Raw genomic sequence first — 25012 nt, forward strand, 5'->3', positions numbered from 1 at the left:
TACATCCGATAAAATAAAATATAGCTCTCAGTGAAAATAAGACTGATCTGTTTTTATTCATGTTCAACTGGCCACATGTCTACAGGTTGAATTTTATCTTCGTACCAATGATCATGTACTTACAGGATGACATAATGTTCGCGTTTCAGTTTTTGGTACATGTACGGTCATCGGTCACCTACACACTTAGACTTTTTTGTTTTACTTATATATATTAAACCCTATCTCGTATGGAAACAAAAACACAAAAAGCATTGCAATACACAATAATGCTAGCTTATATAGCATTCTTGTTTATTTCTTATAGTGTTTACTTCATCCACGGAGGTGGTAATATGTTCATCTAACAAAACAGTGTTTTGCAACGTGAGGAATTATTTTTGAACAGAAGAAACTTTAAGGTTGCCAATGTTAGTGTTAACGGCATTTTGAAAAAAAAAAACAACATTATAATGCAAAAATCACACACACATTAAGATGGTACTTGATTTTATTCATACAAGCAAGAGTGTGAATACGATTAATCAACAAATGTGTTATATAGAGCGATTGACATTTAAAAAGGCGTAATTGGTCTGGTGTTGAGGTACTTAGCAATGCTGTCCACTTGTTCAATCTTATCTCTGTTTGCCTTCAGGAAGCTGTAGTCACCGATACTTTCCAGGCCTGAGGATTCAGTTATGTTGTAAATTGCCAGGTCTGCTAAAGTCAGCTGAAAACCCGTAAAAGTAGGGAAGGTCATTCAGTTACGTAAAACATGCGTCACACGTTACAAAAGAATACACACACTTTGATTAAAACTGTTTTCTGTCCGAATTTATATATTGGAAACTTGTTTTGATAAGACTGCTTAATCATATAAATAAAAAAAGAATGTTTTAATGTCTTCATTCCAATTGTACATATCCCTCATATATGACATTTTGAGAAGATTTAGTAGAACAAACGGTAAGATGAATGAGGTGATATTATATATGAAAACAAATGAAACAGTTTACGCTTTAAACACATTTGTTCATAAACCAAGTACCCAGCAAACATTTTATGTTGGCCCGATGTCGGAACGATATGGAACATTTCATCGGCCCGATATCGCATGTGCAACACGGATCATAACATCGGGCCGATATCGGCATTTTGGTAAATAACTGACGTATAGCCAGCATACTGCCGAAATCCGATTCCGTCCTTATTTTTCATACAGCTGAGTTGTCATGCTCAATGAAAACAGAACAAGATAATTAAAAAACAAGGTTTTGCACTGATTGGTCTTCGGAGAGAAAAATAATAATGCAGAGAAAACCTTAACATACAGGCATATGATATACTCTCAAATGCCTACATAAGAAAGAGAAGCTATTTGATATTTCAAATGTTTATTATCATTCTTGAAATAGTCAAACAATAAGGATTATCACAGAATGTGGATAACACCCCCGCACCGCCAAATGTATTATCAAAATGTACTAGTTAAGATTAATGTGCTTTTTGTTTTATATCATACTGACATTGTAAACAACAATATACGATTTAAAATAAGAATCAATTCATTGAACAATAATTGAGGGAAAGATCCTGCCCCTTGTCCTCATTCTTTCTCTTCCACCCTCTCTTCCCGATGCTGTTCTCGTCCAGGCAGCATATACTGCAGTACAACGATGGGATTTCACGACAGCCTCTGGAGTACTAATAACCAGAGTTATCGATAAGATTTTTTCAGGAAAAGGGTGTTTACAATGAATTGGGTATTTGAAATTCTTAATTGGGTTTTTGTCAAATGTAAATTGAATTTTCTGTTGTTTGTTAACAATTTGCCTACATTCCTTTAGGTATTTCTAGGCGATTATATACCTTTTATTCTTTTAACAAAGTTTAACAATGATACATACCTGTAGCGATGCGTGTAACTGTTGGAGGATCTGGTAGTTACTGCAGTGATGCGTGCAGAACGGTCCTGCCATTGTAACTGTCAGGTAGTGCATTCAATGGCCTCGGTGGTGCTCTGAAAATACATATCATGAATATTCCACAATTTTTGTTATAGTAACAAATGCATAAATCGGTAAATCCTGATAATGTCTCCCTTGCGGTAAATTTAAACGTTGGCATAGTCAACTTCCCTTTTCTTAAGTGTAAAATAAATCACCTTGTTTTAAATCAAGCATTTACATATCATTTAATGAAACATTTGTATCATAAATTAATATGCGTCACAATATTAAATTTGCAGACATACCATCATGACAGACTGAACGTAACTAACATTGTATGAAGTAGTTATATAAATTGTTACGTTGTGTTGTATAGCTAAATTTACATACCTCCCCTATGACCGGCTATATTACATACCTCCCCTATGACCGGCTCTATTACATACCTCCCCTATGACCGGCTCTATTACATACCTCCCCTATGACCGGCTATATTACATACCCCCCTATGACCGGCTCTATTACATACCTCCCCTATGACTGGCTCTATTACATACCTCCCCTATCACCGGCTCTATTACATACCTCCCCTATGACCGGCTCTGTTACATACCTCCCCTATGACCGGCTCTATTTCTCATTTGCAGTTGACTTCATTTCAACTCTCTGTAGCTTTCATCGTACCTTTTTACAGGATACTGTAAAATAAAATGTGTGTCATTTATGATTCATAATTGATAACAAACCTATTTAAATTTGTTTACAATAGAAGCAGATAAATGTATCATTCAAACCCAACCAGAACATCAATGTTATACTTTGTTGTTCTATGCTTATGATTTTACATGCTACATATATGTTGATTTTAAATTAAAATCATGAACCAACGAAGATTACTTGTCACAAAAATATATTAAACGAACTCCTTTACAGCATATTTACTCGAAATAAAAGAGTTATTACTTTTGAGAATAACACTAAATATTATAATAATGTCTTTTATTCATGCGATCAACAAAGATTTAAACAGTACTTACCATAAATTAAACCCAAAAATATGATCCCACTTTTAACTTCCTTTTGAAATGGCACAAATACCACAGTAAATATTTATTTAAATCTTTCCCTAGATTGTAATTTAAGAACGCATAAAATTATTTAAAAACAAGCACACAAACTTTCATTGGTTTTATTGTTTAATGATCATGAACTTATTTTAATTGTAAGGGGAATGATCTGCTCGTGAAAGCTGCAACATATGAATTGCTCTCCCTTGAAGCAATACTACGTACACATCGGGCCAAAATCGGACCGATATTAACATATTTATAAAAAGTTTTTGTCAATAAAATTGAAACGCTAATGTTTATGCAAAAACGTATAAACATTCAAACCTGAACCATATTGTATCAATACGCATATAAACTTTCAGTTATTATGCCGATATCGGTCCGATGTCGGGCTGATATCGGCAAACATTAGCCGATGCGCCTCTATTCAGCCGACATCGACCCGTTTCGGTCATGTTTGCTGGGTATTCTACATGATGGTGACCCTGAATATTGGTGAAAATGCAGGAAAACACACGAAATTACACAATTAATAAACATTCTAATCTGATTGCAGACTCCATTGTAAAATTTATCAAATTTCAAATACTTAATTTGATAAGGTTTTTCGGAAGATTTGAAGGTTCGAAAAACATGCATATTAAATCACTATTTTTCCATCAAAGCATATCGTACTCATCATTAACACTTAACAATTTGCAGACAATTCCATAAATCGTATGGAAAACAAAATTTCTTGCACTGCATTTCATGCTTTGCTGGATGAATGAATAAGCACACATTTTCCTTTTTTACAATGCGTGTATGCGTACATCCATCCATAAAGGCCGCAGTAGGTAAGTTTTTAGAAAGTGGAAAAAAGAGACATCGCATGAACTGAAAATTGACTTTATTTAATAAATAACGATGCATATAATTATCTATTACGTGCTCACACACATCATATGACTTTAATAAAAACATAGGGTAGAAAAGCGCCCTGATATGTTGGCATGCAATGAGATGGCCTAGATATACCGGAAGTTCATACTATAAAGGAACAGGAAATGAAAGTTTATTTTGAAATGAGGCTGTAATGTTGAACGAATTATAGATAATGTACACTATCTAAAAGGAAATCAACTGTAAAATAAAATAAATACCAAGCCGAAAACGACAAACAACAAAAACTGTAAAAACATGTAAAACGTAGCAGACAAAGCATTTGAAAATCTAACATGAACCAAGTTACCACACCACTCGAAATAAGTCTTTTAACGAACAGCAAAATAACAAGCACAACGTTAGGTTTAAATGTAATGAAAAGCTTTTATGGGCAGCTAGACAAGGGGAAATAAGAGTGGCTTACATTGGAGCCGACGGCGAATCCGTTTTTGCCCCTTGCCGCGATGCCTTCGTTAAGAAGCCGGAAATACTTTGGAATCTGCTCCTCTTTAAATTTTCGGATTAACTCGGGCTGTAAGAAGTTAAGATTCAGGAGTTACTGTGTAGGAAATTTAATAGTGTGCTTGAAATGTTTTTCACTTAAAACATGCTTTTATTTGTAAGTTCACCAATCATGTATTTAAATGAACATCCGAGCTATAAGGACCTTCTTTAATTTTAACTGAATTGATATATAGTGTAAATATTTTATATATGAAATTGCTCGACCGGAAAACAATGTCACCATGCAGATCTTTTTCCTTTTCTGTGTGTTCCAACGGGATAACGTTTTTTTCATTTGATTGCAATTTTGTATAAACCAAAGTAAAATTGTCCTGTACCTAATTGTAACTTGATGTGGTATAGTCTGGTGACAAATCATGAAAGGTAACGACATTCCAAACTTAAATGTGCATATCTTTTAAAAATCCATCAATTTTTGAAAGAATTATAGCCCTTTTAAAATTACATTTTTATCATATTTTTCTGCCAAAATAGGTCAAATTCGGAATTTAAAGAAACAAAATGTAAAACATCACATTTTCATATTTTAAATAAATTCAATACACATTTCTTAATATCAGAGCATAAACAATGTTTTAAACAAAATAGTTCATGATAAAGAATTGATGAAAAAATGTTTATTTTTAGGATATTTTAAAAATGCTGTAGGTTTTGAAGCTTGAGCTAGTAATAAGGTAAAAGTCACAGAGCATTTATACTCTTACATTCACTGATGGACTGATGCTTTTTCACAATGAATAGTATTGAAAACAGGAAGATTTAAGACAAAGACAATTTTAGTTGCTATGGTAACCATTCAATAAAAACAAAAACAATGCTTAGAAACATCGCTTTTTGTTAAAAAGGAGAATTATGTAAGTATATATTTGACAATTGTAAAAAAGTGAACTTATCACCATTAAGCAATTTCAAACCTTTTAATATAAGGATGACATTGTAAGCAAATGTTAAGGTTAAATCAGTAAAATAATTGTGAAAATTTTATTGGCTGAATTCGACATGCTCCGAAAGTATCACATTGAATATACTAAGATGATTAGACAACATTGTCAATTTTCTAAGAACGCTAGACTCTGGCTACCATAGTAACTTTATGTACTTAAAGATAGATCTAAAAGTCAACCCTTCAGATATTATTATTTCCATTCTTGAGATACCACACATTTTCAGATGTTTCCCGATTTGGAAGCTCTTATTTTCCACTTAGAAAACCTTCTGTGAACACGACCATTCTGTGATTGTCGATAAGAAAGGCTAGCAGTTTCACAAAAAAAGATTTTCTGTTTGACACCAAATAGCTCAAACATGCAGGTGGGGAAGTCTTAACGGTAGGATTTATATCTATCTTTCAACATGATAGTATCTTTTTTCACATAGCACACCTCTTAAATTGCAATCCAGTATATAGTATATGCTAATTTATTTTAGCACGATTTTGACGAAAATTGATAGCTCATAGAATCACAAATTGCGACGTGGTGAACAAGACTGAATTCCTGTAGATGGAAGAGAACCGCATAACAGCATTGCCGCATAAACGAAATCGACCACGTTTATGCAGTGATGTTTAACGCATAAACAGAACTTTCTTATGTGGCAAAAAGGCACACTTTCGTCGCATAGAAAACCAATTAAAACGCATACTAGTACAATAGTGGTTGATAAAGTTTCGTCAAGATCGGACTTAGTTTTTTGTGTCCACTTAACCAAGCTTTGAACTAGACTTTTTGAGACGTAAATTCTGACAAAGATTTAGTAAGATCGGTTTAAATGTGAACCAAACCAATTGATCTTTCTGCGAAAACGTTTGAAATGACGTTTGGCCTGACTAAAGGCGGGAATATATGTTACGACAACACACAACACCGTCATTTGGGACAATCAGAAAATTGAATCATCGTATGACGTAACATATATTCTCACCTTGTTGTCAGACTGACGGACAAGTACCCATGAAAATGCGCACTTTCATTGCCATTTTCTAACGTTTCTAGAAAAGTCAATTGTTAACGACGGACAAACAACAGAAATCCAACAATCCTCACAGCTCCACATGTGCTCAGATGAGCTAAGAATGATTTCAATGTCAAGAACCACTGGTAATTGTGCGATTGTAAAATTTATTCACGTCTAGGTCATCAGCGTATATCTCTGGTTACCAGGGCAACGAAAGGAAACCTGTTTAAAAATGATATTGTTTCCAAAAATTTCAAGACAACATAAGTTTTGGGCACTTGAACAAGAGGACTCAGATGACTGATATAGGGTCATCATGGACATCTTTCTTTCATTGATTGTGTTTTTATGCACTAGTCATTTGTAACCAAGAAAATGTAGATGTGAACACTCCTTGTGAGTAATAATCTATTTTCAACTTTCAATTTTGGCTCAACTTTAAAATATTACCTTAAATTTGACCAATTTGCCTGCCTACTTTTCCCGTATTTTTTCAAAATGACATTTATATGCTACGCCCTAATCTTAATCATCATCATAATCAACAACATCATCACAACCACCATCATCATCATCATCATCATCATCATCACCACAATCACAACTACCACCACTATCATCCCCATCCCCACAACCATCATCATTATCATCATCATCATCATCATCATCATCATCATCATCATCATCATCATCATCATCATCATCATCATCATCATAATCATCATCATCATCATCATCATCATCATCATCATCATCATCATCATCATTTCCGTATTTTTTTTTCAAAATAACAGTAATATGCTACGCCCTCATCTTAATCATCATCAGAATCAACAACATCATCACAACCACCACCATCATCTCCACAATCACAACCACCACCATCATCATCTCCACATTCACAACCACCACCATCATCATTCATACACCAATGAATAAATGTAAGTGGCTCTGGAGACTCCCATGTCAGAAGATTTCTGGACGGACGGACGGACATCATCATCATCATCATCATCATCAACGTCATCACTATCGTTTTTGTTGAAATATTAGAACTCTATTTTTTAGCTTTATAATAAATGGTTTAGTTAATTCTCTTCATGTGGAAAAAGGGCACAGTTGCGCCCCATATAAGCAATATCTGCTTTATGCGTTGAGCGTCGCCGCATAAAACGTGGTCGCCCTGTTTATGTGTTGAAAATCACCGCATAAACAAACAAACAAACAAAAATACACGTCTATGCGGCGATGCTGCTATGCGGCGTTACAGTGCTTTATAAGATCTAAATGATTTACTCGAAGTTAGTTTGGATTTCTTCTGTATTATTCTTTGGTAGCAATTTAAACCATCCAGATCATGACCCATTTGTATTCCAGACATATGCACAGCTATAAATACACTTTATACCATATCGCAGACAGATATGCAATCACGTTTGCGTTACAAATGCAGTAATGTTTTACTGGGTAATATGACTATTAAAGTTAGATAAGAGCACTTTTTAATATAACCAAATGTTAATATCCGGTTGAAGCAAAGTAAATACATTTTTGTAGGTGTGTTTGCCGGGTTCATTTTCTTGATAAAGAAATAAAATAAACCATTAAAGAATAAAATGTCATGCTAAAGCTCATATATCCTGTCTGTGTGGATACATATGGCTGAAGAAAACATCTAATTAAATATTAATTTAAAACGGAGAAATATTACATAAAGATGATGCTAATATTCTCCGAAATCAGCATTGGCGGTATTCAACATTGTTTAAATATGTAAAAAAATGACACGATAATGGCCATTATGTCAACGATCAGTCTATAAAAGTAACAGATTATGTCTCCTCTCTATGTAGTTACGTGCGGTATAAAATATCTGAATAGTTTCTGTCTAATTTTCATTTACTTAAGTGTTTATATTTTTTATGTTTGAATGTGTTAGCTGTACTGAGACACCTTATAACCTGTTAAAACAGTTTATATTTGATACGTATAACAAGTGTAATTTTATTACAAGTTTGAAGGATTTACCCCTTTTACGTATATTTTGTGTGTTGGCCTAAGCATATGACAATAAGCAAACTGTCCGAAAGTAAATTGATGACTGGAAAATACCCAGCCTTGTTATGTATGTACAACCGATATACATAATGAAAAGTTTGGCTACCGCATAGTTTGCGGGTTAACGCTATCTGCAAAATTCATTGGCTTTTATTGTTGTCTTTTTAAGTAATTTTAGGAAAGAGTGTCATAAAGGACCAGAACTTTTCACAGTATGAGATAATACAATAACTACTTATTCCATAATAAGTGTTGCCATATAGTTCACCTTTTGAGCCTCATCCTGTGCAAAGAAAGCCTTTTCATATTGTGCCCCAAGGTCCACAGAGATCTCAAGAAGCTCGTCAACGAATGCCATTTGGAGTTTATCTTCTCCATATAACTCTACAATAGACAGGAACACACATTCAAAGAATACTAGCATACATTATAAAGTATAATAGTTGTATTTTAATTGCTCTACCAATGGAATATAATGACGTATCAATAACTAAACCTAATTGTATTTTACAGTAAAACTCGATATACTTACATACTTAAATACTTCGAAAAGAACGGGTTAGTCATAAAATGCTGAAACTCTGTACAAGAGCAATTGAACGCTAATCGAACAGTTTTAGACGTGCATTAGTATTCTCTTGGACGAGTTATACTACCGCTGCACACAGCGGCTGTATGTAAATCGGTTGCACGTGTGCATGCTATGTTTTAGCCGATACATTGAACCTGTATATGTTTCAATACATAGTAGTATAACTGTTTGTGTTCAAAGAACGTTATGGTATGTTATTTTTGGTGTGGTATTGGAACTTCCTTTTAAAATTTTTTGACAGGTATTACATCTACCGTTATAATCTACGCCTAGTTTCTATACATTGCGAACGTATAAAAAAATCCAGGTTTAACATTGACAACAAGATATCCAAAGGTACATTTTCACAACCATACCACTTTTCAAGCTTAAGATAATCAATGTGTGTATAGCATGTGATCGATTCCGTCATAAACGCTACGTCGGAAGGCAACATTTTGCTCTGAATGAAGACTTTAAACAAAGATAACTTCGCTATTTGTTCACCATTTTAAATGAAACAAAGCGTAGTCTACGCCACGGAGCCCCACCTTCGGTCTTTTACCAGAGTTTAGATTCTTAAAACACTTCGACAAAGCTTTTCACGAAACGGCCGTCTGAAGAAGCCCTGTCAAAACATTATTTTGGAAACAGGTTTGTCGAAGTGTGTAATGAAACTAATCACCTTATCAAACTCCGGAAATAAAACGAAGGCAGGGCTATTTCAGCGGCATAAACTGCCCTTTGTTTCATTTAAAAATTTAAAATGTTGTAATAAACGAAAAATTAGCTTTGTTTTAATTCTTCATTTTAACAAAATGTTGCCTTCCGTCGTAGCATATATGACATAATTTATCTAGTGGTAAACACACACTGTATAATCTATGATAACAACAAAGTCAGTTATAATGATATAAATGTGGCGGGACATAATAGAGATTGGTTGGTGTTTGTATACTAAAGAGAGCTGCAACGGCGGAGGAGACATAACGAGGCGCCGAGAGGGGCGGAAGCGACACATAATAAACGCATTGGTTAGGCCTAAAAAAATAAATTGTGTGGTTCGGGTCACCCAACCCTACCTGAAAAATACCGCCGACCCTACTGTTTTTTGGTGGGACTTGCGAAAATAAATTCGCTATTTTGTGCACGGAACGAATTTGTTCGGTACTGTACGGGCGTTATGCTCGGCGCGTTGCAAAAAATTAGTTGTGCGAATCGCTACAGCAAAAAAAAATGTTGTGCGAATCGCTACATAACAAAAAAATGGCGACCAATTTCGCCGTCATAAACATCGTAAAAACGGCGTGTGGTCGCAATAACACTCCAGAACGTCGGGAGTTTAAGCTCATTACACCCAAGATGAGTTTCGAAGATGTAGAGATAATGTTTTTGTTCGAGCCGGGGTCTAAATCCGAGATTGGCATGTCAACATCCGACAAGGGGCCATGGACCAGTTTGTATGAAGAAGAGCTGTACGACATTCCTGTAGATTGAATGTCGTCTAATTTTAATATACCCCACCAACACCGCAGGACAAGAAATGACCCTTTTCACTTGTCATGTATTTATCCAATGATGGAATCATAAAAAAGTAGTTTAAATAAAATCGCAGCAGGGCAAACATATATACTACATGTACTAGAGCGGAAATATAGCATTCTGAGAGTTCTGACACAGGCTGGTGCCTGACAAATGTGACTTTATTTTAAACTGGGGCTGAAACCTGGGTCTGTTGTCATTTGTACAGCTTATAAAATATTCCTTACTTTACTTACTGGAGAATTGCAGAGAAATGTTTTGGAGCTGCTGAAGCAGGTAAGCATTGTCAATTAATTATCAATATGTTTTGCTTTCGGAAGGTGTGTAACAAATGACAACGAAACTCGGCTAGCTCAGTTGGAAGAGCGCCGGTCAATCAATTTAGGGTTTGTTTATCCAGGAAAATCATTGTTACCGAATCTTTAGCCCCAGCAATGTCCTAATGTAACTGAAATACTGTTGAAAAGGGACAAAAACAAAGCAAACAAACCTGTACCAAACTACCCCCCCCCCCTTTTTAAAGTCCCTACCTACCCTACCTATTCTTTTGGGCCATGTTACCCTAACCATACAATTTATTTTTTGGGCCTTAGTTGATACTGTCAATACACGGGAAATAAACCACGCCGGGTAATCATTGGAGCCATAACATTTTGTTATGTGTTGAAAATGCTCCAACGCGTCTTCCATTATAGTGCCAATGAGTGGAATATGGATGTAAACAGTGTGTATGGTTTCTTATTTTTCATTTTTAGTGGTTTATACGAGTAAATAAAAAAAAAATGGAGAATGTAGTTCCACATAGGAATGGCCATGAGTTGTTCTAAAGGTATAAGTTCTGAATAAAATTTAATATCTGATCTGAAGGGAGTGCTTGTTAATTTAGGTGAATGACTGTATAATACATTTTCTTGCAAATTTTGAGCGACGGAGTGATTTTTTTCTCGACTTGAATATTACCGTCTTTTCCCCTTTAAAGACACCTATCTGAAAATATGTAAGCACAATCGTTAGATTTTTGTCTTATACTACCTGGAAATACAGAATTGGAATTACGACGATCATTTGCTTTAAGTATTAATTTATTAGACACAAAATGAACCTTAAACTTCGCGAAGCAGTGTGGTAGTTGGTCATACTTTAAAAAGATCGAAAATGATATTAATTCAGTTAATTGTTAATTTGTATGTTATGAAATTGCTAGTTTTTCACAATTCGTTTCCTACTAAATAACTATTCATGAGCACCACAACCTATTCATTGACACCACAACGTTCAGAAAATCGAGCATAGTGCAGCAAGTATAACAAATAAAGTTCTAAAATTTGTAAAACGGCAACCTTTTGTCAATAAAAAAGCCACACACATGTAGAGAAAATGCTTAAACCTAAGGTACGAGAACAATTCTCACGAAAATCCAGATTTTTACGTTGTCAACACTAACGTCTAGCAAGTTATGCAAGTTCTAGACGATCAGATATTAAATTTTATTCAGAACTTTTACCTTTAGAACAACTCATGGCCATTCCTATGTGGAGCTACATTCTCCATTTTTTTTTAATTCACTCGTATAAACCTCTAAAAATGAAAAATAAGAAACCATACTCACTGTTTACATCAATATTCCACTAATTGGCACTATAACGGAAGACGCGTTGGAGCATTTTCAACACATAACAAAATGTTACTCCAATGATTACCCGGCGTGTAAACTTCACATTCAGTTGCTTGTTATGAACAGTTATTCTTCCCCGATGAGTGTACCGGTGTTACAGCGTTGTTTGTTGTAATGTTACTCGTATTTATAATCTCGGGGTTATTCTTGTATTGCCATATATGTGTGATATTTAGTTCCAGATGTGTAAGTTAATACTTACTAAATTCCCTGGCCAGATACCTCGCTATTGCCAGACTCTGTCCCAGTTTAAGTTTTCCATCTATAACGAGGTAAGGCAGTGTACCCTGGGGGGTCTCTGTAAAGATAGACGACAATAAACAGGGTTTTTAATTTGTTAAATTTAACATAAAAGGTTCAATCTTTCATCCAGTACGTTCTGATCCAGTAATATCATTCAAGATTCAAGACCTGTTTTAAGTAATTTGACACAAACGTATTCCTCATTACATGAGCAAAAGGACTATTCAAGTATACATATTTTTTATATAACGATAACAGATTGAATCTGAGACAGACAATGAAAATATGATTAGTATTTTACACATTAAATTTGTATTAAATATTTTTTAAATAAACTTTGAGGATGGACAAACAAACGGTGAGTAAATTGTTCATGGTCTATTTGACATCCTTAATAACACCACTATTACATATGGTGCAATACGGTTGATAATTAGCAATTCTATTATTGCCATAACGCCCAGTTTCAATACAAAATTTGTGAGACGAAAGTCAAAATTTAGTAAAAGGAATTCGAAACTTTGAAGCAAATTTATCGAGATATTGAGAGCGTTCGAAAGAAATTTTATCAAATACACAAAACGGAGCTGTTATTCATCGAGCTGTTGCAAGATTGTTTAAAACTGATCAATACGTTGTTCTTTAAAAACTAAATAGAATGAATATGAATACGTGTTTATGAAACGTTATTTAAAATATACTTAATGGCCAATTTAGCTGTTGTTTTACTGGAATCAAACAATAAACTTATATTATGCTCCTTTTCAAAACATAATAAGTTAAGACGTGAATTTCAATTTACAAAGCTAATGATACAAAAGAAAAATAGAAAGACGCCAATAGAAAGATGATTATCTCTGATTATGGCCAACACAAGTTGCTAGCAGGTGTTTTAAAAAGACCTAATTCGAAGAGAACATTTGTTGATTTGGTTATTTATTTCCCTTGGTAGTCCCTTTTTGCATGGCACCTTGCTTCCCGTTCGACGCCCCTCACACACAGTTGTATTCGTGTAGTTTAGTTTATTAATTGTTTCGCTTCGCATACTGACCAGAACAGAAATTGGGGCTCCAACCCAAAATAGGATGTACTTTAAACATTTCGGATGTTTAACTGTTACTTTTCTTCTTGGTTATGTTTTATGACAAATAATTGAAAATGATGAAGCAGAATTCCATTTTAACTGTTTAAGTATTTTTTGGTAGTGTCAAAGGCACGGAAAAATTACTTCTTAACACTTCGAAAAACTTAGCTCCCACATATTAACATGTATGGTACTTTTTACAATAGGAACACCACATTGATTAAATAGGGAAAGTTTAAAGAATTGACTTTTTTTAGTTCAAACACAATACGTAAGAGAATCCTTACTTTAAACAGCCGGAAAAACAAACAAGTACCATTCAGCATACCACAACAGCAACAACGGTCTAAGCTATAATGCTCACAGTATTTCTCCTCGAAAGCTCGTTTTCAATATACCTTTGAAGTAATGTTCAAAGACTTGTGCTTTCTTTTATTTATATGATTTAACCCACTGCTTGAAAATATAACTGTTTATTATAACACACCAATGGTCGCCAAACGCAGGAACATTCGACAATGTAAATCGTGACTATGCAACATATACATATACCTGGTTTTAGCTTCGGCCAGTCCTCAACAGTTACCCTCGTATCCGTAAATGAAACTCCAGCGACCGTGAACAGAAGTCGACTATTTTCGCCCCGTCCCCGACCGTCAAAATAAACCAACTCGTACTTCTTCGGCATCACTGTATTTACTATGTACTCGCTAAATTGCTGTTGAGTTTAGAGCGCTTTGTTATTTTTAGATTTAGAAAATGAAAACACTTGTAGAAATCTCGTGTAGGTGTTACTGATCTGTTTTACAGAAAAAAAGTTATTCTATGTAATTATTTAATTTATTTTAACAATTTTCTTTGCAAAACTTCCTTTTATTTACTTTTGAATCGTTCAAGAATAGTTGCACAAACGACAGTTTGGAGAGTTTAAGTTTAAGTGATATTGTATGAGTGATCAAACAAGCCCGTATCTCCTTGCACAGTGTTCTATATTTTCACCTAGCACATTGTTATCGAAATATAGGACCCCTAGTTCATAACGATATTTATGATCTCCGTCCTGTGTTTACGTTCTTATCAAAAATGCGCTGATGCATTACTGCGTTGCTGTGGTCTGGTAGGTACATGTATATACATCAGGCGTAGGCATCGTATATGTTAATAATTTGTGCCTAGTAAGTCTATATTACTGTTGTATAATGTAAAAGCATTTTATGACAAGAAAGGTGTGTAACATTTGAACATTATTCCCCCAACGTCAATCCCCAGACGGATTGAGATATATTTTGGCAAAGCTATAAAGAATCACAAAATTCAACATTTAAACATGTTTAATTTGTTTAAAGCGACCTTGAATACCGACTGACAAGAACATACTATTGATACATAGGTATACAATACAATTAATACTCATTATCTCATATAACGTTCAGCTTGAATAATACCCTGTAATGTACACAATACATTTCTTGACATGAAATCCATTGATAATAAAATGATCAAAATGGACTCATTCATGTGCCAAGAAATTGAATTTGGCGCTTTAAATTTAACAAAATAATTATAAATAAATATATATATATTTTGATCAAAAAATAAAATTTTCATTCGTCATTGTCGGCTGTCCAAGCGCTGAATGACCATGCGGTAAATAAAACCCGAAAACCTCGTGCGCAAAGCGCGCCACCTACCAATCCATTGGAAATAGACAGGGGGAATTAATTTTCTTCTAATTCACTGCGTTCAAACGCAGAAAATTATATTTATTTATACTTCGGTGTTCGCACATAGTTGTATGCCAATGACAATCAGTGATTTACGCATTTACTGTAGTTCCATATCATGTTGAGCAGATGTGATGGTAAATACAAACAATATTTTTGTTGGAAGTAGTTTGTCCGTCTTCTTGAGTTGGTAGATCGCTCCGCCCTCTGCGCATGCGCGAAGTAACTTTGATTGATAGTTAATGATGCCTTTGTCTTGAGGCAGTTGAAGCCTTCGTCATGAACCCGAATTTGAAATAGATATGTAATTTGCTATCAAATCGTATTGACAACTATTCAATCACAATTTCAATATTAATGAGAAAAAAATCATATTCAAATTCTCATTGAATACGCACTTTATAATATGTAACTAATCAAGCAAATTCAGAACCTAAATGAGCAATCTTTCGTTGATCATTATGAATTAAGTTTTTCCTTAACAAGGTCATCCCAGTAAAGTTTTGTACAATGTAAACATACCTAGGTATTTCTAGTAATCGAAATATCAACAATTTGTTGATTTTTAAACGTAAGTCACTATTAACGTTCATGTTTTGGTGAATTCCATTTTTTTGTATAAACTTTTTTATTGCTTTTATAACGTAACAGTTTACCAATGCCCAATTCTCATTCAATGAAACGCGGGCGGCTTAACTTTCGCGCAAGAATACCACGTGTCTACAAAAGGGGAGAGGTGCTAGTGGGTCAAATGGGAGCGAACACCACATAAGAGAGAGTGTATCTGTGCGATCTACAGAAAACGGTGCGAGCTTTCTCGGCCTGTGGTAGATCGCTGAAGTAAAATACGTAGAGTATACATACGTTAACATTCAGCTTCGTGGTTAAACTATTGATAAAAAATAAATCATTCCAAATCAAGTGTGTGTATACCACGTGATAAATTACGTCATGTATGCTATGTCGGAAGGGGACATTTTGCTAAAAATAATGACTTAAATCAAAGATAAATTTTCGTCTACTACACTATTTTAAATAAAACAAAAGGCAGTCTATGCCGCTTGAAGAGCCCAGCCTTCGCGTTATTGCCGAAGTTTGATTAGTTTCATCAAACACTTCGACAAACCTGATTCCAAAATAATGTTTTGACAGTGCTCAGTCATGGTGAAATGTTGTTAGAAACTAAATTCTCAATCTAACTCTGGTAAAAGACCGAAGGCGGGGCTCCGTAAGCGGCGTTGACTGCGCTAAAGTCTTCACTCGAAGCAAAATATTGTCTTCCGACGTAGCATTTATGACGCAATTTAACACGTGGTATCAGGGGGGAGAATCGAGCTTAACCTTAGCATTCAAACAACATGGCGGCGCCCATGTAAAAGGTGAGTTTTTCGGCGATTTAAAATTTTGGAAGCCAGTTCAAACCAGGCTCGGTCTAAGAAGATTCAGTTCACTCCCTCGACTTGCGGCATTTACCGATTCTGCCTCCGAGACAAGTTCAGAGTCTTATTATCTGGATCCTGCTGTGTCATTTTTTCTAGACCTAATGACAGCTGTGCGTACGGTAAATTTGTCTCGGGTTGCTAAATAGCGTTAGCCATGTTTGCGTTTACGTACAGCAAGACTGTCTTAAATCACAAATGAAGATCTAAACAATAGAGTATTATCATGTCAGGAGAAACTAGGATTTAGTGACACAACAAACATAACAGTTCTAGATCGGCCCTATTTAACAACCTGTAAAGTATTCGTCCTATGCCTGCAACCGTTTAAACTATGTTTGATCGAGCCAGACATTATTTTCAAATACGAGTATACAGGAAACATCATTCATCTACTTTAAACCTTTATCATCATTACAATCTTTTGTCAACATTTTTTGACAAGACCGATCTACCGTTGACAATTTAAGTACTAATTAAGTGCGATCAGTTTCGCTTCTGGTAACGATTGATTAAATATGAATGTGAATATTTCTTTATTACTTGTTTTAATGCATCCTCAAATTTAAACAGGTACACCAAAAACTACAAAATAGACGATTTTCATCCACAACATCGCGTCACTGTAGTTTTTTTCTCAACCGTATCTAGATGAAAACACAGCGAAATCAGATTTGGCAGTTTCAAAATACCTCATCTGGATAATGATGATGTCGCACAGTGTTACGGAAACCTTTAATCTCTCAGAAAGAACAGATACAAACACGAAACAAAATTACCGTAGGTAATGAACGCCTCTCTCAATAAATGGCACCTAACCTTAGCCACTTATTTGCGTGCACTGCTCCTTAGCATTGTGCATAAATACTAATTTTGAAGCAAATACGTCATTACGGGTTTCTAGACGGATAGCTTGTGATCAATACACATTTATATTGTACCAACTTGACACAACAATCATGAATAGTGTTGCTAATCGTCAAAACAGGCCAATATTATCGAGGGATCCTAACCTTAGCCGTGCCTTTTAGTTCGTTTTCCTCTCGAGTCGATGCCGATGTCCGAATGTTTGACAAAACTACAGCATGTTTCATGGAGATCCAAGTACCAATGGGTGTGGAATTTTCTCTAGCAGGTTTTTCACAATATGCCAGTGTCTAAACTGGCTTCCAAAATTTTAAATCGCCGAAAAACTCACCTTTTACATGGGCGCCGCCATCTTGTTTGAATGCTAAGGTTAAGCTCGATTCTCCCCCCTGGGTATACACACACTGAAATCTGTAGCTATAATATTTTGTGTATACATTGTTTGAATGAATTTGAATTATTATCAACTAACACGAAACCTTACATTCAATACCAAATTACCAATATTAAATGCGGTCACCGAAACAAAATGTAACAATTTGACTATGACAATAACTATCTGAAATATGAAATAAATGGATACCTCTTAGAACTATTACATTCATGTAAAATCGGTAAATTATTCAAAATAAGTTTCAAGATTCAACTTGTGTACATTTTCATCTTTATATTGTTATTCTTGTTTGTATTTCTCGAACATGCACTATTACTTCCAAATAAGATTTACCATATTGAATGCAATTGTTTTAATTTAACAAAAAGGATAAATAAATGTCGAAAACAATGGTTGTTATGGATTGGATTTATTTACAGAATATCCAGAAGGCCATAGCCCATGTGGACAAATATATATACAATATAGTGTCATCAGGTGATTCCATGCATACAAATTACAAAACTAAACAACTAAAAATAACATAAATATCAAATACGCAAATACATCAACTTCATAAGTTCAGTCAATAAAAATAGTTTATACTGCAATCTATTAATTAATTAATTAATTAATTAATCAATTAAAATAAAGTTTAATATGTTTAATCACATATAAGTGGAAATAAAGGGTATACATGTACATATATACAATAGTTGTGCTATGATGATAAGAGTTATGTTTGCAAATATCTGTAACTCCCTATATCGGACAACCTATACAAAACGAAACTATAGGAAGCCTTAGGGAAATCACTAAAACTTTAAAAATCACTTTTGTAATAGTCTTATCTGAATCAGTTAAGATAAGATAATAACTGTTAATGTAACATACTTCAGAGAATCATTGTACATGAACACTGTGTGTACATATTCAGTATATTAACAATAAAGACAGAAAGTATGTGTCGAAGTGAAAAGTTATATTTAATAAATACTTATAGATTTAAGCAAGCATGCGTTCTTTTCTTGTTTCAGGTAGAGATACTTCACCAGAAGTATTTGCATACATTATTATTGCAACTATCACTTTCGAATTTGTTTTACTAAATAATAAAAGCTGAACACTCACTTATGTAACAGTACTTCTATGTAAAAGTATCTCATACATGTTTGTTAAACGAGTAAATAGTCATAACTAACTACACAATACAAAACGTTACATGATAAACGGATAGATCACAATACACATGCAACAATTAGGACGCATACATGTCAACTGATCTAACTAAAAATGCATTGTAAACATATATACTAAGATTTCTTAATATGCCTTCTTTATCAGATGTAATTAATTGGATAACCTTTTGCATGTTTGGTCTACGTCTATAAACTAGTGGTATATATTAACGTCTTATGTCAGAGGAAGACTAATAAACTAGAACTCCGCGAGTCGGATGTGTCGCCTGACGAATTATTTACTGTCGACATTATAGCTGTTAGATTGGCATTTTATTCATTTATAGACAATGATGTTGCCATTTAACTTTCAAGTGTAGGTGGCATTTGAACCGTCAATCAGATATACCTACGGAATAAGTTTCAGGTTGAAACCTCCTATAGTTTACGAGATATGCCACGGACAAAACCTAAGCAAGAAAATTAACAAAGGGCAATAACACTTAAAATATGGCAGCAAGAGTAACGGTTCTTGTGCACTGCACTTGCCCTCAATGAGATCTATCTAGCTATGAAGTTTCAAGTTGATACCTCTTATATTCTTCAAGATATGCCCCGGACAAAACTTTAAGCATGAAAATTAACAAAGGGCAATAACTTTAAAACTAAGAAAGCAAGAGTTACTGTTATTGTGCACTGCACTTGCCCTCAATGAGATATATCTAGCTATGAAATTTCAAGTTGATACCTCTTATATTCTTCAAGATATGCCCCGGACAAAACTTTAAGCATGAAAATTAACAAAGGGCAATAACTTTAAAACTAAGAAAGCAAGAGTTACTGTTATTGTGCACTGCACTTGCCCTCAATGAGATCTGTCTAGCTATGAAGTTTCAAGTTGATACCCCTTATATTCTTCAAGATATGCCCCGGACAAAACTTTAAGCATGAAAAATAACAAAAGGCAAAACTCTAAAAATATGGAAGCAAGAGTAACAGTTCTTGTGCACTGCACTTGCCCTCAATTAGATCTATGTACATATGAAGTTTCAAGTTGATACCACTAATAGTTTAGGAGATATACCCCGGACAAGCGAAAATGGGACGCGGACGCCGCCGCCGCCGCCGACAAAAGTAACCCCTATGCGTCGTCTTTTCAGGCGACACAAAATGACATGTGTGGTAAAAGGGGGGGGGGGGGGGGTACCTGTAATGACAGATCAGTTTTATTTATTCATAAAACTCTAATATGAATTTTCCAATTTATTTCATAAATAAACTTGTCATTACACTAAGGATTATTTCCGATTCCCCAGCAGTACCCAGGCAGTGGGATTCATTTAAACACCATGCTGTCAGTTATACAATGTAGCAATGAAGTATGAATTTATAATTCTAAAAAATCTTTTGCCTTTCATTGAGGCAGTTCATATTATGTTTATTTGAAGTTTTTATATACAACATGTACTTTCCACAGTACCACATAGACAGTACTTTCCACAGTACCAAATATATAATACTTATTTAAAAAAAACAATAACTGCGATCCGCAAGAAAATAGAAATACCAGAGTTTCTACAGTAGAAGTGTTTCCTACACATTCATTAACTCTGTGTTCACTGTTTTCAAATAATAACGAGTAAAAGTCACCCTTGACCAATCCGCCGATTCAATGATCTGTTGCAATGATGCTCCTTTGAAAAGAGCCCATGATGGACCTACACTGCGTGTCGAGTGTCCTCTGATTCTCCCTGAAGACTTGTTTTCTAATTTGTAACAGAACTAGACCAATACAACTAACCGTCTAGATATGGTTTGGGGTGAAACTGGTTAATGAGGTTTCTTTCTTGCCAAGAACAATTTTACAACATCCTCGCCCGACTCTGTCTGTCTGAAAGATTCAGTTTTCCTAAGATAATAAGTCAAAGCACGTTTAGGATCCAAAAACTTGTTTTGAGTTAATGCTGGTACAAAAATGTGTCTATCTTGTTTGGATAAGCTAATTCTAACAAAAGTCACACCCTGCTTCTAAACCTTGACCGAACCTTCACCATTTGCAATGACTGAAGGTCACTTCACCTTCTAAATGTTGTGATAGCCAGTAAAAAAAACGACAAAAACTTCAGAGGAGCATCCTGCAACGGCTGAAATGGTGCTTTCTTAAAACATCCTAAAACAAGAAGATCCAATTCAGGTACTAAGCGTTTTACTGGTGGCCGCTCGTTAAAAACAGCTCTAAGCAAGCGGATAATAAAAGGGTGTTGACCTATTGGAATGTTTTCAACTGTTTGTAATACTGATGACAGCATTGATCTGTAACCATTAATAGTCCTGTACTAAAGCCCTTTATCGAATAAAAAGGTAAAAAAATCAGGACAGTTATCTAAAGTGACAAGATAGGGATCAATTTCCCTTTCACCACACCAGCTAACGAACTGTCTAAATTTGCTTTTGTAATCTTTTTGCGTGCCTGATCTCCAGGATTTTGCCAATAACTTTCTAGTTCTTTTAGAAAAACCTTTTGACGAGAAACCTCTGTCAATAACAACCATGCAGTCAAATGCAATGTTTCTGGATGTGGATGGTATACCTTTCCCAGGCACTGTGTTAAAAGATCCTGACTGCATTGAAGTTTTCGCGGGTAAGCTATTAGCAGATCCAACAGATATGTTTACCAATGCTGTCTCGGCCAATGTGGAGCAATTAGGATCATTGTACATTGAGAATGTTGTAAGTGACTCAGTACTTTGGTAATTAACTGTATTGGCGGATAAGCCTACACAAACATGTTCTGCCATACAATTGACAGGGCATCCATTGCAAAAGCTTGAGGATGAGGGATCCATGAACAAAAAAGTGGTGTTTTCCTTGTTCTGAAATGTGGCAAAGAGGTCCAAAGTTGGTTGACCCCAGAGCCTGAAGATTTTCCAAGCCACTGCATTGTTTAGGGACCTGACTATATTTTTTGCCTGACTATTTCCCGGCTCAATGTGCCCGTCAATACATTCTTTACCCCCTTAATATGGACTACTTTAAGCTTGATTTCGCTGTTCAAAGCTATCTGCCATAGATCCCTGGTCAGATTGCACAACTGTACATAATTCATCCCACCCTGGTAGTTTATGTATTGACATACAGTTGTGTTGTCTGACCTGATTAGGACATTGTGACCCCTCAGGTGAGATAGGAATTGCTCAAAATCACAGCCAGCATTTCCAGGGAATTGATGTGCATTAACTTCTGTAGTTTTCTCCACTGACCTTGACAAAACAGGTTGTTCATGTGACCACCCCAGCCCCATTTGCCACTGGCATCTGTGGTTACTGTCTGTGGAGATATTGCTCTTTCTGAAGTGATCTGCCCTTGGAAATGTTCTGATCCAGTAGCCACCAATTTAGACTGGATATTAACCCAGTAGTAACTGGATCTTTTACCGATAGTTACATTCTTGAAATACTCCAATTTTGTAGCAAATGAAGCTGAATTGGTCTCATGAACAACCTTGCATTCGGAATCAGTTCCAGGCAAGATGCAATCATTCCTAAAAGAATCATGTAGCTTATTGCACTGATCTGAGCCTTGAGAAGATTGGATACTGCTGACTTTAGATTTGTTAGTCTTTCTACTGTCGGGTAAACAATGCCGTTTGCTAGATCGAACCCCTATGTAAACTAGTTTCTGACTAGGTGGTAACGGATACTGAGAATCATTGCTCTGTTTTCTACGATCATAATCTTTGATTTGTTTGCTACTAGCCAATCGTCTAGGTAGCTTGCAAGACGAATATTTTGCTTTCTTAGATATGCAACTACCACTGAAATTATTTTCACAAAAACTCTGGGCGCACTGGTTTGTCCGAAGCAAAGAGCCCGAAACTGGTATACCACTCCTTGAAACAGAAAGCGGAGATATTGACGGTGGCCCTTGAAATTTTTTATATGAAAATAGGTATCTTTTAAATAGATCTTTATTGCCCAGTCTCCTTTCCCTACCAGATTCAGAACTTTTGACCAAGTGTTCATTTTGAATTTCTTTTTGAGGAGATACTCGTTGAGGCTTTTCAAGTTTATGACCGGTCTCATTTCTCATTTCTTTTTGGGTACAAGGAACAATGTACTGTAAAAACCTGAATAAATATCCCTCTGGTTCACTATATCTACAGCTCTTTTTTCTAAAAGACTGTTTATTTCTTCTTTAATGATACTCTGATCTTTTAAGGGAACTTTCGTAGCCTTTAAACCCCGAAAAATTGGTTTCTTTTGCAAATTCTAGCTTGTAACCTTGTTTGATTATTTCCAGTACCCATTTGTCTGTGGTTATTTACTCCCGTCCTAACTGGAAATGAGACAGCCTCCCTCCAACGGGTATCTCCGGATTTTTTTCCAATGATACAGAGTCATTTTTCATCTGTCCTTCCAGATTTTGCTCCAACAGGTCCTCGGCTTGAGGTTGCAGATCGTTTGGAGTAGCTGTTGTAACCCCCTCTTGATCTTGCACTGAACTGGCTTCTGTTCGGATACTTGGTATCCCTGGACAATTGAGGGATACGAAAATTGTTCCAACTGTTACTTGAAGTTGTGGAAGTAGAAGGTTTAGCATTTTGATTGTAAACTGGTCTCTTATTTGACTCAGACTGATAACTTGAACATTTTATTTTAAGGACCTTCTTTTTCAAATCAGGAATCAAATCGTCAATTTGCTTCCTTTTTTCTTTCCGACCTTTCAGTAACGCTTCCAAGCCAGTCCCAAACACACCATCACCAGTCAGTGGGAAATTTGAAAATTCGACATTGTTTTGCTGTTCAAACAGCAGAGTATCTGTCATTGCCACAGACCTCCTTACAATATGATGTAAAGCAACCGCGCGACCAATCTGATCTAGGCACTTTGTCGACATAGCGAAAATGTCCTTGACCAGCTGTATGATCTTTTCCCTTTTCAAAGGCATCGGACTCGATAAACTGTAGCAAGTTACCTAAACTCTGCTGGATGTACATTTGTATGACTAGACTCAAACGAGCTGCTTGTTGGCCTTTATAACTAATTTTCTCGATAATTTTTGCTAGCTGTCCGAACAAATTTTTTCCATTAATATTTTGCAAAAGCAGTCTTATTTCCGTATCTCTTAGACAGACAACCTTTCACTAAATCATCTAAAGATGAAACTTCTAACAATATTTCTGACTCTGAGTGAACAGGGAACTGGTCAAAATTTTCTTCAGAAAATGACAATAAAAAGTTTCGACCTGTAGCTGTTTTCCAGGACCTCAATTTGTGAATTATCTAGAACAAGGCCTTCTTTCTTGTCAGATTTTTTTTACAATGGCGTCGTCGCCAAACATGTCATATAAACACTTTTTCTGTTCCTCTGACAAGTTAGTTTCTTTTTGTGTTCTCTTTTCGACCACACATGGCTCTGTTACCGACTCATTGTCGTCATCAGAGTTCTGGCTTGATATTTGACCACATGCAAATATAGACAAATTGTCCCTATCATCATCCGACTCTGCCTTAGAAACCTCAGCTCGACTTTGTGAGGAGACTGGTACACCATGCTGTTCCGAGTTTGTCTGTTTGTTCTGAATTTGAGTTCCAACATTTTTTCAACATAACTTCAATGACAGAGAAACGCCTACTCAGTTCACCATATCTGGAAGGTTTCTTTGGTCTTTTAGTGTTTCTGTCATTAGAACGTGACACCGAAGGCAAATTTTAATCATTTTTGCCAGTGCCCACAAATTCACGTAACGGCGACGGGTTTGTCCCGTCCAAGTACTGGTCCACCATAGAGAGAATTTCTCCATCCTCGGTCGATTTATTCGACGCCATGACCAGCAGACATAAATCACACA

At 35.4% G+C, this 25012-nt stretch overlaps 1 protein-coding gene and 1 long non-coding RNA gene across 3 annotated transcripts; both read right to left on the reverse strand.

Moving 5' to 3' along the window:
• Positions 1 to 12: 12 nt before the first annotated feature.
• On the reverse strand, positions 13 to 14515 carry LOC128238997 (probable glutathione S-transferase 5). 2 transcript variants are annotated; one of them, XM_052955395.1, is made up of 5 exons: positions 14132 to 14515; positions 12455 to 12550; positions 8733 to 8848; positions 4350 to 4457; positions 13 to 712 (listed from the first exon to the last, which is right to left on the reverse strand). In XM_052955395.1, the coding sequence occupies exons 1-5, from the start codon at positions 14265 to 14267 to the stop codon at positions 557 to 559; spliced, it is 612 nt and encodes a 203-aa protein (XP_052811355.1). In that variant the 5' UTR covers positions 14268 to 14515; the 3' UTR covers positions 13 to 556. The 2 variants fall into 2 exon arrangements, with proteins under 2 accessions (XP_052811355.1, XP_052811356.1); XM_052955396.1 differs by lacking the exon at positions 4350 to 4457.
• LOC128238998 (uncharacterized) lies at positions 1462 to 2845 on the reverse strand. The gene is made up of 3 exons (XR_008261803.1): positions 2545 to 2845; positions 1890 to 2002; positions 1462 to 1686 (listed from the first exon to the last, which is right to left on the reverse strand). It is a non-coding gene; the product is annotated as an uncharacterized LOC128238998 (long non-coding RNA).
• Positions 14516 to 25012: the final 10497 nt, after the last annotated feature.

The sequence above is a fragment of the Mya arenaria genome, chromosome 6 (genome assembly GCF_026914265.1).
Source record: "Mya arenaria isolate MELC-2E11 chromosome 6, ASM2691426v1".
Lineage (NCBI taxonomy): Eukaryota > Metazoa > Mollusca > Bivalvia > Myida > Myidae > Mya > Mya arenaria.

Excerpts from the sequence above, each read along its gene's own strand:
- LOC128238997 (XM_052955395.1), bottom strand. The coding sequence starts at position 14,267 with ATGCCGAAGAAGTACGAGTTGGTTTATTTTGACGGTCGGGGACGGGGC. Across the intron at positions 12,551-14,131 it reads CTGGCCGAAGCTAAAACCAG|AGACCCCCCAGGGTACACTG; the intron begins GTATATGTATAT and ends CTATCTTTACAG. Across the intron at positions 8,849-12,454 it reads GTATCTGGCCAGGGAATTTA|AGTTATATGGAGAAGATAAA; the intron begins GTAAGTATTAAC and ends TGTCTATTGTAG.